At 36.9% G+C, this 15,435-nt stretch overlaps 2 protein-coding genes and 1 long non-coding RNA gene across 4 annotated transcripts in view; 2 read left to right on the top strand and 1 right to left on the bottom strand.

Annotated features, from left to right (window-relative positions):
* Positions 1 to 8,771, top strand: part of STEAP2 (STEAP2 metalloreductase) — a 27,012-nt gene extending 18,241 nt beyond the window's left edge. For both annotated transcript variants that reach the window (XM_010978014.3, XM_064487589.1), the window contains 2 exons: positions 756 to 920; positions 2,907 to 8,771. In XM_010978014.3, the coding sequence (XP_010976316.1) occupies positions 756 to 920; positions 2,907 to 3,194 (453 nt within the window). In that variant the 3' untranslated portion in view covers positions 3,195 to 8,771. The remainder of the gene's footprint in view (positions 1 to 755; positions 921 to 2,906) is intronic.
* LOC135321704 (uncharacterized) lies at positions 4,644 to 15,435 on the bottom strand. Its single transcript, XR_010381708.1, has 3 exons — positions 15,319 to 15,435; positions 12,977 to 13,056; positions 4,644 to 4,726 (listed from the first exon to the last, which is right to left on the bottom strand). It is a non-coding gene; the product is annotated as an uncharacterized LOC135321704 (long non-coding RNA).
* CFAP69 (cilia and flagella associated protein 69) overlaps positions 14,826 to 15,435 on the top strand; it is a 52,839-nt gene continuing 52,229 nt past the window's right edge. Inside the window, exon 1 of the mRNA XM_010978016.3 lies at positions 14,826 to 15,119. Coding sequence (XP_010976318.1) covers positions 15,000 to 15,119 — 120 coding nt within the window. The 5' untranslated portion in view covers positions 14,826 to 14,999. The remainder of the gene's footprint in view (positions 15,120 to 15,435) is intronic.

The following is a 15,435-nucleotide window of genomic DNA, read 5'->3' as shown; positions in this document are numbered from 1 at the left end:
CTAATTATATTGTTTGCATGTAAATAGATAATTCTAAAGGTAGTCCCTCTGCAGAATATGGCAGATTCAGAGTTAACCAAGTCTGACATGATTACGTATGCATTATCAATGTAAGGGGAAGACATCTGGAAAAGTACTGTACAGGAATGAGGCAACTGGACAGCTGGAAAAGTATATTGATGAGGCAACTCACATGAATAAATATTTGAGCTCTGTAGGGCTTTATCCCAGGGGAAATCCCAGCTTCCTGGGGAAAAGAAGGTAAGAAGGACAGTAAATCAGCATGTAAATGTTCTTCATGTGACAAAGGAAGATAAAGATATATTTTAGGAATTCCCTGCCTGGATTCTCAGTTGAACTAAGGCCAGAATGTACTCAAAATATTCAACCAAGTTTAAATCAACTTGTAAAAGTACCTGAAAACTAAGCCTAACTTCTTTTATATCACAGTCCCAGGACTCCAGAGTCCCTGTCATCGTGATGTATTAGAAATGTGACGTCAGATTTACCACTCTTCTCACGTATGTGAGGAAGGAGAGAATCTTAGTCCTCTTTTCAACTCCCCTTTCTCTCCCCCCGCCCACACCTGGGACAGTACCATCCAGTAATAGGTTCTTCATAACAATTTGTTAAATTGAATTAGGGCAACTTAAATATGTCCATATATGACGTATTCTTAGGTCGAGAGTGAACTCTGTGCTGAATCAGTTAATGTTCTACCAAATAAAGGAAATTCATGTTTGCTTTTTTGTTAGGTTCATGCAAATATTGAAAACTCTTGGAACGAGGAAGAAGTTTGGAGGATTGAAATGTATATCTCCTTTGGCATAATGAGCCTTGGCTTGCTTTCCCTCCTGGCTGTCACCTCCATCCCTTCAGTGAGCAATGCTTTAAACTGGAGGGAATTCAGTTTTATTCAGGTACGTAGGGTTTGTTTGGTTAAGGATGGATGGTGTAGAATTTAATTACAGTTAAGTAAAGTTGAACTTTAAATATGCTTCTTATAATAGAGTGCTCTGGGGCTGCTGTTTATGTGTCTAGCTTGTGGAACACATTGCTAGGACTTGTTTTGGTTAGTAAGTGAAACACTTTAGGACTCTTGGTTAGTAAGTGAAAGACCAGTACAAGATTCTACTGGAGGGCTTTGATAGCACTTCCTACCATGTTACAGATAAAGGTTATTTTAAAAAGGAAAAAAAAAATGAAAGTGGGGGATGAGTGAGCTTAGATCAAGTTTAATACCAAAATCAATTTATTGTTAGTCAAATGAATGAAGACTTATTTTATATTTTGAGTCATCTTGATCTATCTAGAAAAGTCTCATTAATTGTAAATCAAGTGGAGAGACGCTCAATTTGAATATTTTAAAAGAAATGTGCATACATACACAAATACAAATAGGAGCAAAACTAGGTTGATGGACTATGACAAGCAGACAGCCTTATGAGTTTTGTTAGTATATGTATTTGGTATATCAGTTGTATGCATATGTATATGTGTCTATAAAGGGGTTTCAAAATAACATGTTCTTTAAAAAGTTAAACATTCACTTTCTCCAATAATAGCTATTTAATAAATTTGCATATTTTAAAAATATAACTCAAACTTAGACCCTACCTATATTATTACAAAATCAGTACTGGTTATATCCAAATAGTTCATAGCCCAATATGCAGATAAGTGTCATTTGGTAGTACACTAAGTTTTAGCTTTGTTTTTTTTTTTTTTTTGCCTATTCACTTGAGTTTTTTTAAATATAAGTGATCTAAAAATCTCATTCAAATTAACAGCATATCCCTGGTCTAAATTCATTTTTCCTTTTTGAAGGAAAGAAAATGCGAATACTTTCCCAACTGCTAGTTTAATGACATCTGAAAAGAAATAGAAAGCCCTCTGATAAAAGGTGCTGCTAGACAGGTGCAAATTATCATTGTAAATTTAGATGAGACATTGCAAACAGAACAGTTTTCTGCTAGAGAGTTGATTCTTTCCCAGTGAAGTTAGACATTACATTATTATGCTGATGTAATATAACATTTTATGTAACAAGACGATTTCTCAAATAAGCAATCAAACATAATGTAGGGAACCCAAAGCAGCTGACCTTTTAGATTTTGATTTGTAAACTGCTTAACAAAGTACTCTTAATAATCTCAATATGGTCAATATGGCCACGTGTTTGAAATGCTATTTATATTATGTATTAATACTATATTTACCATATTTATCTTCAACTAGTATGTGTGTGTATACCCATGAAAATGCTCTTCAGCATTTAATGTATTATGTACGTAATGTGTGTAAATGTATATACATGTATATGTATATGTACATACACAGACTTTTTAAAAATATACACAACTGGTGGAGGTGTGGGTAACTTTTATAAAAAAGCTTTTCAGTTTTTATCAGTATGCTTAAGGAAAAGCCAGATGTTTTGACCTGCAATCCCACTATTAGAAATAAGTTCTAAGGAAATAAACCAAAATATAGAAAAAGGCTTAAAGTGACATTAAAATTGAGGAAAGTAGGAAACAGAGTAAATCATCAACAAAAAGGAATGGTTAGGTAAATTATAGTACATCCATTCAGTAGAATATATAGCATTAAAATCATGTTTTCATATTTAATGACAGGAAAAGGTTCTGAATATGATAAATAATCAGAATATTAAACTGTATGCAATATGGCCTTATTTGTGTAAAATAAAGTGCATATAAATTTATAAGAAATATATGAAAATATTAAAATTGTTTAATTCAGTAAAGAACAAAGAGTAGCTCAATAATTTAAGATAAAATTGTGTTATCAAAACATAAACACAGTATAGCTGGATGGGTTAATTTATGAGTTTGAATGATTTGCTTCTTATTCTTTGTTTCCTTTTCTTCCTTCCTTAACCCAAGTCGACACTTGGCTATGTGGCTCTGCTCATAAGTACTTTCCATGTTGTAATTTATGGATGGAAACGAGCTTTTGAAGAAGAGTACTACCGGTTTTACACACCACCAAACTTTGTTCTTGCTCTTGTTTTGCCCTCAATTGTAATTCTGGGTAAGATCATTTTACTCCTTCCATGTATAAGCCGAAAGCTAAAGAGAATTAAAAAAGGCTGGGAAAAGAGCCAATTTCTAGAAGAAGGTATTGGAGGAGCAGTTCCTCATCTCTCACCAGAGAGGGTTACAGTAATGTGATGATAAATGGTGCTTGCTGATGCCATGTAAATTTCTGTTTATGCCATTCTTTTTATGACTTCATCTTCACTTGGAAGGGCGCTGTCAAATTGCTGTGGGCCGAAACCAGTTCAGTGAGATCTCAACTGAATTAGTAGTAGAATTTTCTTCAGATTTATTTTCACAAATGTCCTATTTTACCAACATGAATTTTTATAGTCATCTTACTGTTGAAATGTAGGTATGTTTTGTTTTCTTTTGGACAACTGTGATACTATTGTTATTTTAACAAACTATATTCCATAATCAGGCAGAAATATTTATAGTTAACAATATGGATACAACATAATGTTAAAAAACTTTGCAAACCAGCAGAATTTTAAGTTTTAATATAATCCAATGGATTTTTTTTTCTGAAGCTTAAGTAAGGTTTTAATTGTTATCCAACTTAAGAAACAGAAATGCATAATCATCCATTATTTTTAAGAAAAGACACATTACATTAGCATCTAGGTAAGGATGCATGGTAACATCCCCAGATTTCTTTCATAAGATAGGGTTTGAAAAATGTAATTAACTGTGAATCAATGTGATTTGTGAACAAACACAACTTAAAAAGACAACTGAACTTGAAATTATATTTAAAATGCATCGGAGACATGAAATACATACTGATAACGTGTGCCTCATGAAAGATTTTATTCTTTATCTTGTTACAGAGAAGTTTTATTTGCGTGTTCATACGCTGATCAGGGAGAAGACAGTAATATATGGCCTCCAAAACGGCTTTTCCTAATACATTAACAATCCTAGGAATCTTACAGTTGTTTCTGGTTTGAGGGAAAGTGTTCACTTTACACACGAGTAGCTGTTTGTCAGCTGATCTATGTTGCTGCACCTTAGTCAGTCATGCTCTGTATGGTGGAGGATTTTTCTAACATTCACTGAGGGATTATAACATGCCAGGCACTGTTCTAAGCACTTTATTTGTATTATCCCATTTAGTACTTCCAATAACCCCATGACAGAGGCAGTTATCCTCCTTTTACATATGAGAAAACTGAAGGATAGAAAAGTTAAGTAATTTGTCCAAGGTCATGCAGTTAGTGTGTGACAGAGCCAGCATTCAAGTCCAGACAGTCACATTTTAGAGGCTACAGTTTCAACCACGAGGATGTGTGGCCCCTGCCCCATCCCCATGCCTACCTATCTAGATGATCCCTCTTTTGTGTAAAGACATTGACATTCTTTACAGTGTGTTGGTGGTGTCAAAATATATATGGAATTACTATAATCATACATTTATTATTGTGGGATAATCCACACTTACCATGAGAGAGGATCTTGCCTGGGACAGGACTCTGGAGACCCATGGCAGTCCATACGCCTCCCTCTGGCAGTGAGGGACTCCAGCAGAGATAGGACCATAATAGTTTTAATGAATGAATGGCTGAGGTCCTATGGAATCTTAAAAAGTCCCTGTAGAGTTGGTCATCTCTTTTCCTCTTTCTGAGAAGTCCTCCTGCCTGCTCAGCCATTCATTAGGGAGCACACTGCAAGCATGAAGGATATTTGGATGAGTGTTTAATTATAAATCTACTCTAGAGATACATAATCATATAAATTATTCATAAAATTTTCACTGCTGACATTCCACATTAAAATTGCATTCTGTCCATACTTTGGTTAGAATGCCCTACATTTTTTTTCCATTTGCTCTTCCCTTATTAAAACTAGAAAGTTGAAGACAAGATACAATTATATGCATTCCTTTCCTGAAATTACAACATTTCTAAACTTACCCACTTAAGGTAGTGCTGAATCCAGCTGCCAAAAATAAAAGAACTATACTTAGTGGAGGCCACCTTTCCTACCAGTGGCTCTTTGAATATCACTGCATCATGTTGGTTTGGTAAATCACTCATGATTCTCTGATGTTCTCTTCTTGGTGAATTTTAATATCTTGTACTTTTTAATTGAGTTTTTCATTTTCTTTGTTTTAATTATATTCTTTCCCTCTTAAGAATCACTTGTTAGTGTGCAATAGGGATTCAGTTGGGTGATAACTTAAAGGCAAACACCTATAAACTATATAGTGGACTAGTGAAATTAGCAGTTTAATACTTTGTTCCTTAAGTTCCACTCCCTTAAGCTCATGCTTTCACCAGTTAATGTGAAAATACAATGAAATACTTTTAAAAGTTAGATGACTGCTGAACTATATTGTTGCATGTATTTATTAGTTAGCCAATAGTATAAATACAGTTATCACTATTACAGATAAAAGGGGCCTTTGAAGATATAAGAAAACAGAGTTTATCAAAATGTATATGAGATGTAGCTTTTGTTATAAATGGTAATATCTCCTTTTCAGTACTACAAAGATGAAATAATTTTGAAGTTTTAGAATAGACATAATATATTCATTATAATTCTAAATGTATAAAAGTCCTTCTAAAAATGCAAAAATATTGACTTTTAATTGCTTGACTTAAATGACTTTTTATTGCTTTATTTTACTATTTCCTACCTGATTATTTTCCTTAATCATTATTTCTCATAATTATCCTTTTAAAATCATCACTCTGGCCTCAGAAGTAGGACTGTATTCTGCTCTTACTAGATGTGAGAAAGTAGTGAGAAATTTAAAGTATTGGGATTTGTTTCCTAAATTGTATTTGGAGAAGTGCCCCTGAGAAGATTATAAGAATGTAGAAAATATATCCAGTCTTAAACCTATGCAAAAAAATTAAGTAATTTTTTTCCTAAAAGGAAATTAATCATGGACTGAATCATACTACTTAGCTTTTGTGTACTGATTTCATGTCTCCTGTATTAAGAATATTTAAAATCATATTTAAATAAGAATATATTCATGCTAACATATATTTTTCAAAACATATATGAAAATTAGCCTAGATTATCTACATGTAGAGATTTTTATTTAAATTTTACAATATTTTAAAGTATGAATAAATTATATTTATAGGTGTTTATCAGAGATAATTATTTTGTGCTACGTATGGAATTGGTTAATGAGCTAGTGTTAAATTACCTGATTAATTTCTTATAAATTAGCATAACCTTGAGTTAAGGAATTTTACTTTCAAAATTAATTTGATAATAGTAACTTAATGTATGTTCATCCTAACAATCAAATTATAAAAATTGTTTGTGTAAAAGGGCTTCAAGAATATATCATATCCAATTTTTATATTGTTTACCTCTTATATAATATGATAAATCTTAATTATTTTAATTGCCATTTGCCATTAAACTATTTCACAATAAATTCTGTACAGAGAGTTCTCCCCTCAAAGGTTTTATTTGTGAAACCTAAAGTTTCTTATGTAATGTTTTAAATAAAGTACCGTAAGTGTAATTCGTAAATCTTTCTTTAAGAATACTATGGCGCTGAACTTGTGTCAGTCTATGAAATCTCTGTATTGAAATAAGCATTTAAGCAGCCTCAAATGTCATGTTGAAATTATTTCGTATATTCATGACTTAAAGCAGTGCAACACATAGTATAATATACCCCAGTCTAGTGTTAAGATTTATATTTGTGATGTAGATGTATTGTCTTCAAAATGAGATGCTCCATCCTCAGTTGTTCATAAGTCAGTAGAGCAAATTCTGGAACATATTCAGTATATGAAATTGCTCTAAATGAAACTGTAATAATATTAGTGGAAACACAATTTGTTCATACCTTTGAACAGTGAATTTTATATTAATGAATAGGTTCTTCCATTTTTTTTAATGCAGGAAAACTATAAAGTGCTAATATTCAGAGATTCTGTTGATACAATACCAAAAAATGTTTTGTTCAGCCTAACATATGTACCCCACCCCTCACCATGGTTTCACTTTCATTGATTTCAGTTATAGTCAACCATGGTCTGAAAATATTAAATGGAAAATTCAGAAATAAACAATTCATGACATTTTAAATTGTGTGCCATTCTGAGTAGCGTGGTGAAATCTCGGGCCTTCCCTCTCCATCCTGCCCAGGACATGAATCATCCCTTTGTTCGGTGTTTCCTTCCCATTCATCACTTAGTATCCATCTCAGTTACCAGATCCACTCTTCTGGTATCCCAGTGCTTGTAACCTTTATTTTACTTAATAATAGCCCCAGAGTGCAAGAGTAATGACACTAGAAATTCGGATTTGACAAAGAAGTTGTCAAGTACTCCCTCTAAGTGAAAAGGTGAACATTTTCAACTTAATAAGGAAAGAAAAAAATCATATGCTGAGGCTGGTAAGATACGCAGTAAGAATGAATCTTCTATCCATGAAATTGTGAAGAAGGAAAAAGAAATTCTTCACAAATTCTGTTGCACCTCAAACTGCAAAAGTTACTGCCACAGTGCATGACAGGTGCTTAGTCATGCACTGTGGAAAAGGTATTAAATATGTACAATAAGATATTTTGAGAGACACCACATTCACAATATACTGTTATTATTTTTCTATTTTATTATTAATTATTGCTGTTAATCTTTTACTGTGCCTAACTTAAAAATTAAACTTAATCGCAGGTATGTGCGTATAGGGAAAAACATAGTATATATCAAGTTTGCTACTATCTGCAGTTCCAGGAATCCACTGGGGGTCTTGGAACATATACCCTGCGGATAAGGGGAGATTACTATACTGAGATTTTTTAGCTTTCCAAATCATTGGATTAACATCATGCAGTCATCCAAAATTAGGCCAGACTATTTGGATTCTCCCAGTGGCTAGATAGGCTAAGGTAAATCACCAAAGCAGATTTTTTTTTTATGATTTACAAATTCACAAATCCAAGGAGGTATTTTCTTAAGATTTTCTTTATAGGTCTTTAATGGTTTTGCAGATATCCAGCCTGAACAAGGAATGGAAGTTGTCTTCCAATGTCTAGTTACCCTACTTTAAAACCCGCTGCCTTTAACATTCCTCAACTGCCCTTGCAGTTAGGTGTTCCCGTGTGACTGAGTGTTGGCTCGTGAGATGTAGGGGTACCTGTGAGTGACTTCCTGGAAGTCTCTTCAAAGAAAAGCAGCATGTGTTGTTTATCTTATTCCTCCATCTTGCTGCCAAAGTTGTGGATATAACAGGAGCCCTTACAAATATCCAAGAGCAAGGTCAAACCCTAAGGAAAGCATGTTGGAGACTAAAAAAGATCTTGACTGCATCACTACTTCAACTGCATTTTCCTGTATTTAAGCCATTGTAAATTTGGGTTTTCTTATATGAAGTCAAAACTAATCCATTCTGGCCCTTCAGTTCCTTGTCATGATACCGTTTAGCACTGTTTGAATAAACTAGATTGCAATAATTCTTACCTTTAAAAGTTTTTAAAGGATAATGTGCAATTCACATTAGAATTGATTTTCCATTGTTAATTAATTATACTCATTTTCTTGCCTTGACCTTTCATTAGGTATTTTGTATCTGCTTGGAAAATACTGTCTTCTTTATAACTGTGTAATAAATATTTGCTAAAACTCTGTAATCTCCAAAATATCGCTATCAAATTACATGCCATGTTTTTATATCATTCTCATAGATCTGCCTTATAAACATCTAAATAAAAAGTACTATTTAATGTGATTTAATTCCTTTTTTTGAAATGTTATATACAAATGGATTTTCTTTCTTACTGAATAATAATTCCAATATTTGATGGAAGCCACCTAATACTTTTCTGACTATTTCTTTTTAGAAGCATCCAGAAAGCCATGCAGGTAATAGTTTGGGGCTTGGGGGAGTTTTGTTTGTTTTTGCCAAAGCAGTCATTTAGAAAAACATCCATTTAATGAGATGGCATTGTTAAAAAGATTTCATTTCACTAGCATTCATTAAGTGTATTTAAACCAGGACTCAACACAATATTCAAGCTATATCTGTAGGCTCCTGATAACAGGAACTCTGTCTTACTCACTACTACATTCCTATTGTTTCATGCAGTGTGGTCCCACAGATGCTAACAATATAATGAATGTTGCCTCATTTTTACAGAAAATTGTGTTACTTATCATCCCCCATCCATGCAGCTGTGCCTACATCCTCCAGCCTACTCCCCTCCCCATCACTGCCCCCACCTCTTGCCTTGCCTCCTGGCCAGTGGCCCGGAGCTGCCCTGCGGTCCCAGAGTGGAGCTGCAGCCATTACTGCACCACCATCATGCTGCTGCACTGAGAAGAAACTGTGCCTGTGCTGACAGGATCTGTGGGGGCTCCAGCTCCCCCTGCAGCTGCCTGGAAATGCGTGGGTGTGAATATACTGAGAGTAGGGTTGCCAGGTAAAATTCAGCAAAATTTGAATTACAGGCAAACACAAATAACTTTTTCATGTAATTCTGTTAGACATATTGCATGGGAGTTTTTTTTTTCCCCCCTCTCAATAGGGGAACCCTATTTGGGGGGTGAACTTTGACCACGGAGATGCAGCATGAGACAGAGCTGGTAGATAAATTCTTCCTTCATTTCCCCTTGGTGGACTGTTTCAAAGTGCAGTCATTCATGAGGACTCCATGAAAATGCACTAAAAGACCAAGCAATTAACTGCACTTGTTTCAAAGCTCTGGCCAGCTCAGTAGCACCTATATTTGTGGTCCCTCCTCCACTGTCTGCCTCACTTCCATCTTTTCCTCACTTCTGCTTCCCAGAAATGGTGTCCCCCAATAAAGTGGCAGCAGGTGAATGTTTCTTCTTGTTTGTTTATGGCAGGCTTCAGGGAACCAAGGGCCAGCACAGTAATTTTGGTAGTGGATTCTTCAAAAGGAAAATAAAACATGAAATAAATGATGATTTTAACAAAGTCAAGCACAGAGCCCTGCAGATTCAAAATCCAGATTGGCTGAGAGCCCTGAGTGGAAATGTCTCCCAGGGACAGATTCACGTTGATAAAGGTACAGTGATGGACTGTTAAATCAGAAAAGGAATTTATCACTACTGTAAGAAATATCAATGTCCTATAGGCTAGGATACCAGTATTGCCTTAACTAAACACATTCTATTCTTGAATCTGTTCTTTATAGAATTCAAATTATAATTCAAAGGATGTTGGAATCTATTATGGGCTGAATAGTATCCCCCTAAAATTCATGTTGAAGTCCTAACCCCTAGTACCTCTGACTATATTTGGAGAAAGGGCCTTTAAAGAGGTAAAATGAGGTCATATAGGTGGTCCCTTATCTAATAGGACTGATGTCCTTATAAGAAGAGGAGTTTAAGACACGGAAGACCATGTGATGACTAAGGGAGAAGATGGCCATCTACAAGTCAAGGAGAGAGGCTTCTGAATGAAACCAATCTTGGACACCTTGATCTTGGACTGTCAGTCTCCAGACTGTGAGGAAATGAAATGTCTGTTGTGTAAGCCACCCAGTTTGTGGTATTTATTCCCAAAGCCCTCAAAAACTAACACGGAGCTCAAGGAATCAGAACACATCAAGTGAGTTATAGAACTTGAATAATTAATGTCATTGGAATGAACTTGTCTGATTAATCCTGCTCCACAATAAGACAGTTCTCTCCTGGGGGGACTTTACTGTAACTTCCCACCATGTAAACACATTAAACGTTTTTAGCTCTAAAAGCTCAAGAACATTTTCAGTTCATGGAAATATTCCTATGTCATGAAACTGAAGCTTCGATCAGGTAAAAGTCACTCTTTATAAATTAATTTCACTTATTATTGTTTATTTAGTTGCTCCACTAAACATGAATAGCCCCTCCAGCTTCCTATTTAAAAATTACCTACAATTTGGATTATTAGTACACTTTTTATTAGAATGGTTGACTTCAGGGGTGGATGTTCTTTTGTTTTCTGCTCCATGTACTTATTACTCCCAAATTTGCACTGATGATTCTGTTAGAGAGATGTAATTGCTTTTGATTCTTTTTTTAGGCTTTGTTTCTGCAACAATCAATGTGAAGTATTTTTTAAAACACTTAAAGTAGATCAAATTCCAGCTTTTTTGTATTTCTTCTGTTACATAATTCCTCTACACCTAACATACTAAGACTATACTATAATTACATTTCACATGTGCTATAAAAATTTTCTGTTTAAAATAAATTACTGTGACTTAGAAAGAATTAACATTTACTTGAACATTTAGAACATCTGGCATTAGGTTAGTGACTACCAAATTCATATGTAACCTAAAATACTTATTAGAAACATTGTTAATTAATGCTAGTGAATAATTACAATTTTCCTAAATATTACTAATTAGGCATCAGGAGAAAATTAGAAGAATAATATTATTTTCTAATATTACATTTATGTTAAAATATATCTAGCCTTATTACTTTTAAAAGTAAAAATGGTGGATAGGTCAATATATTATGAAAACTGATGGTTAATCTTTAAATCTACAGCAGCTTTTTAAAAATTCCAATTTGTAATTTGTCAGAAATGTTAAATTCTGCTGAACTGTTACCAGATTGAAGCATTTCTAGTCTCTTTGTATAATTCATCTCTCATATGTTTCTCTACTATTAATTTATCTTTTTGCTGAAATAATTTTCCATTTCAATAGTCAGCCATTTTGCCCTTACATCCTTCTGTGTTTTGATGCCATAAAAATGTCTCCTGCGCTCTTAACTTACAACCTTCAAAAATCTATATTACAGAAGGATCAATAAATAATGACTAAACTTAAATCCAACACCTAATTTAAGCAGGTAAAGCTTTTAAAAAGCTTAAGCTTGGTGCATTTAACAAGAAGGAAAATAAATACACCCAACAGTATCATCAGTAAGAAAACAAAGGATGTGGAAAATTCACAAAGTAAAAACCAGTTTTATGTCAATTGCCAAAACAGTGCTAATGAAAAACTACAACACACACTAGAATAGTGCTTCTCAACTTTTAATGTGCATACCTATCACCTGGGAGTCCTGGGAAAATGGAGGTTCTGATTCAGTAGGTCCACCTTGGGGCCAGAACTTCTGTGTTCCTAATAAGCCCCTAGGTAACACTTGTGTAGGTAGTTTAAGGACCCCACTTTGAGTAGCAAGAACTTAGTGTTTACCTTACTCTGGGTAACTTATGAAATGCTTTAACTTGGCTTCAACTCAAATAAAAAAGTAATCATTGAAATCTTTAATGAACATTTACTGAGTACCTAGTATAATCTAGACCAGAAGGTCCCAAGGTATGGTGGCCAGGCCAGAAGCATCAACATCACTCAGGAACTTGTTTACGGTCGACCCTTGAACAATGTGGGGTTAGGGGCACAGACCCTGGCTCGGTCGAAAATCCAGGTGTAACTTTACAGTCAGCCCAACATTCTGTATCCACAGATTAGACCAACCAGATTGTGTGGGACTGTAGTATGTGTTGAAAAAGCTCTGCGTATAAGCGGACTCCGGCAATTCAAACCTGTGTTCAAAGGTCAACTGTACATGCAAACCCTTGAACCCAACCCAGCCTTACTGAAGCCGACTCTGGATGTGGGGCTCAGGAGTCTCTTAATTAGCTCTCCAGATGATGCTGGTGCACACTAAGTTTTGAGAAACACTGCTCTAGATACTACGCTGAAGGCTTGGGGTGCAAACCTGGGTAAGTGACACTCCTTGCTTTCAAAAATCTCAGCCTAGCAGAAAATCTGCTGAGCCAGTAAATACCATTAGGTATATGGTGAGTACAAAAACAGAATGACAGACCAAGTGGCACCTAACATAGCAGAGGATGTAAAGAAGGTTTCCTAGAAAAGGTCACATAATCTGAGTTTCATAGGGAGTTAGACCTCAAGACAGTAACGTACAACATACGCAAAGGTAATGCAGAAAGAAGTTTGGCACCTGTGTAAAACCACAAGTAATTCAGTCAAGATGGCTTGAGTGTGGGGTGCTTGAGGACTTCCATCCTAGTTGCTTCTCACCTGTCACAGAATAAAACAAAAAACTATTAGAGCTAAATTTTTTTTTTATAAAGTTAGATCTATTAACTTCTCAGGTAAGGGAACTCATTCCATGAAGAATTTCACTGATTCCACTGATGGGGAAAAGCCAGAAAATTTTAAGAGCTGGTAAGGGGGAGTTCATGGGAGTTGTACTAATTAAGCATGGGAAACTGGTACCCTGGATATGAGACAGAATGAATATGTAGGTCTGTACACAATTGGTAAAAGTAAAACAACAACAACAACAAAAAAAAAAACCTGTTGTTCATTTGTTAGGAAAGTGTCTTTGGTTAAGTTCAGCGAGGACTTTTCAGGATCACTGAGGTTGATGAATCATTATCAGCTTCAGCCTATTGTGCTAAATTACAAAAGCCAGTTGATATCTGTTGGGCAAACTCTGCTTTAAGCAGAATATTTTCCTTGGTAATCCCTCCTCTTCATCCTTTCTTATCTTGAGATGCCAGGATGAGCACACAAAGGAGAGCAAATCAGCCGACTATCAGCTTTCCAAACCCCATCTTGGGTTCGGGTGCCATCCTCACAGGATTCCACTGTGATCATACAAGTGGTTTCAGTCTCCCTTTCATGTAGTGTACTTGGAATGTGCAACAGCAATTAAAGTTATGTTAATAATATACTTGACACACCCTTTGCACTTTCAGGGTAATTGCAACCTTAGACCTACTGAACCACCTCTAGGTGTAAAGCCTAATGGGAGCTCTAAAACCACCAGTAAGTAGCTGTAAAGATAAAACACAAAAACAAAAAATGCTGAACTCCAAGCCAGAGAGTTTCAAGAAGGAGAGAGTGGTCAACAGAGTAAAATACTACAGACAAGTAAACCAAAATTAGGACAGAAAGTGCCCGGAGACTTTGACCACAGTGTTGGTGACCTCATTCAGGGCAGTTTCAGAGGACTGGGGTTGAGGAAAGCGTAAGAATGAACAGAATCGAGGAAATAGGGACTGGAAGCTTTCAGCACTCATTCAAAGAAGTTTGGCGGCTTTGGCAATGATTTACATAAAGTGCTGCCAAGCGGAAACTAGGTTTTTCATTTCATTTATAGGCCCAGAAATGTCATTCAGATAATCTTGCTTGTTATGTGCCAAGCACCACTTTACAAAACTATCATCTCATTCAGTCCTCTCACAGCATTCCTACCGACAAGAAGAGTGAAAAAATTATGAGAAAAGTGGGGCTTCCTGGGGTTAACTTTCTCTAGATACAGTGATTTGACTCAAAAGCCTTCTAACATTGTGTACAATGCCTTGGTGATTACTTAACTGTCTGGAAAGGCCACTAGAGTACAGATGAGGTAAAAGGCTGGGTAATGTCGCTGATACTGATCACCTCTCTGAGGTGAGATAAACTGCTCTGCTCCCAACACTGAGTCCGTCATCCATCATTCCTGCATCCCACGTTTATCCCTCATCCCTCCACCGACTCATGCTTGTTTTAAAAAGGACCAGCGCGAACTACCAAGACTGAGACACACAGGGCACCAAGGTAACACTCCACGGCCAAACACTGAGGTCTTCACCCGCTTCCTTCCGGCGTGCCGGCAAATTCCGCCACTCCGAATTTAGAGGTGCAGAGATTAGGGTTTGGGGTAGTTTGGATCCCCGGGCTTCCGTAGGAGCAGGTGCTTCCGTCGCCTCCGGCCCCGCCCTTAGCAACGCGTTGGCTTGTTAACAACCGGTCTGCCGGCAGGCGCCGAGGTGCACCGGTGCGCTGCAGCCGCGCCGGGCGAGTGGCATCGCGGTGGACCCTGCCACGGCAGGATCCCCGAGGCCTTTGGCGATTCTAGCGGCTTTCAGGCGGCCTTCATTTCTCTGTGTCGAGGCCTCTTTGGGTCCCCACCTGTAGGGGGTACAGTGTAGGACAGGAGAACCCCCTCCATCCCTCACTCCACCGCCACAGCCATGTCAACGGCCGAGGCCGCGGCAACGGCCGAAGCCCGGGAACCCGGCACCAGGATCAAGTCCAGCAGCCCTCGCCAAATCCCGGCAGTCGGGGTGGTGACGGAAGACGAGGAAGCGCAGGTATGGGCCAGGTGTCTGAGCTTTGGAGGGTTTAAAGGCGGGGCGGCGGGTTAGATCTGGGGGCGGGGATGAGGCCTGGGGAGAGCAGGGGCGGAAATGGGGGCCCGAGGAGAGCCCGCGGGACAGAGGTTCCATTCGTGAAGTTGATCCCTTCGAGAACTAAGCCACCTGCGAGGGGGGTCGGCTGTTGTCAACCAACCTGTCTGGGGACTCTCTTGTCTCAAGATCCTCCCGAAGCCTCCCAGTAAACTAGGCGAGGTTTTGCGGCTTTACTTCATTAAATGTGACCACGAAGGGCCTGGGAGCGAAAGAAACA

Source organism: Camelus dromedarius, chromosome 7 (assembly GCF_036321535.1).
Source record: "Camelus dromedarius isolate mCamDro1 chromosome 7, mCamDro1.pat, whole genome shotgun sequence".
NCBI classification, from domain to species: Eukaryota; Metazoa; Chordata; class Mammalia; order Artiodactyla; family Camelidae; genus Camelus; species Camelus dromedarius.
The sequence above is the reverse complement of the archived record's forward strand: the minus strand, read 5'-3'. Positions and strand labels throughout refer to the sequence as shown.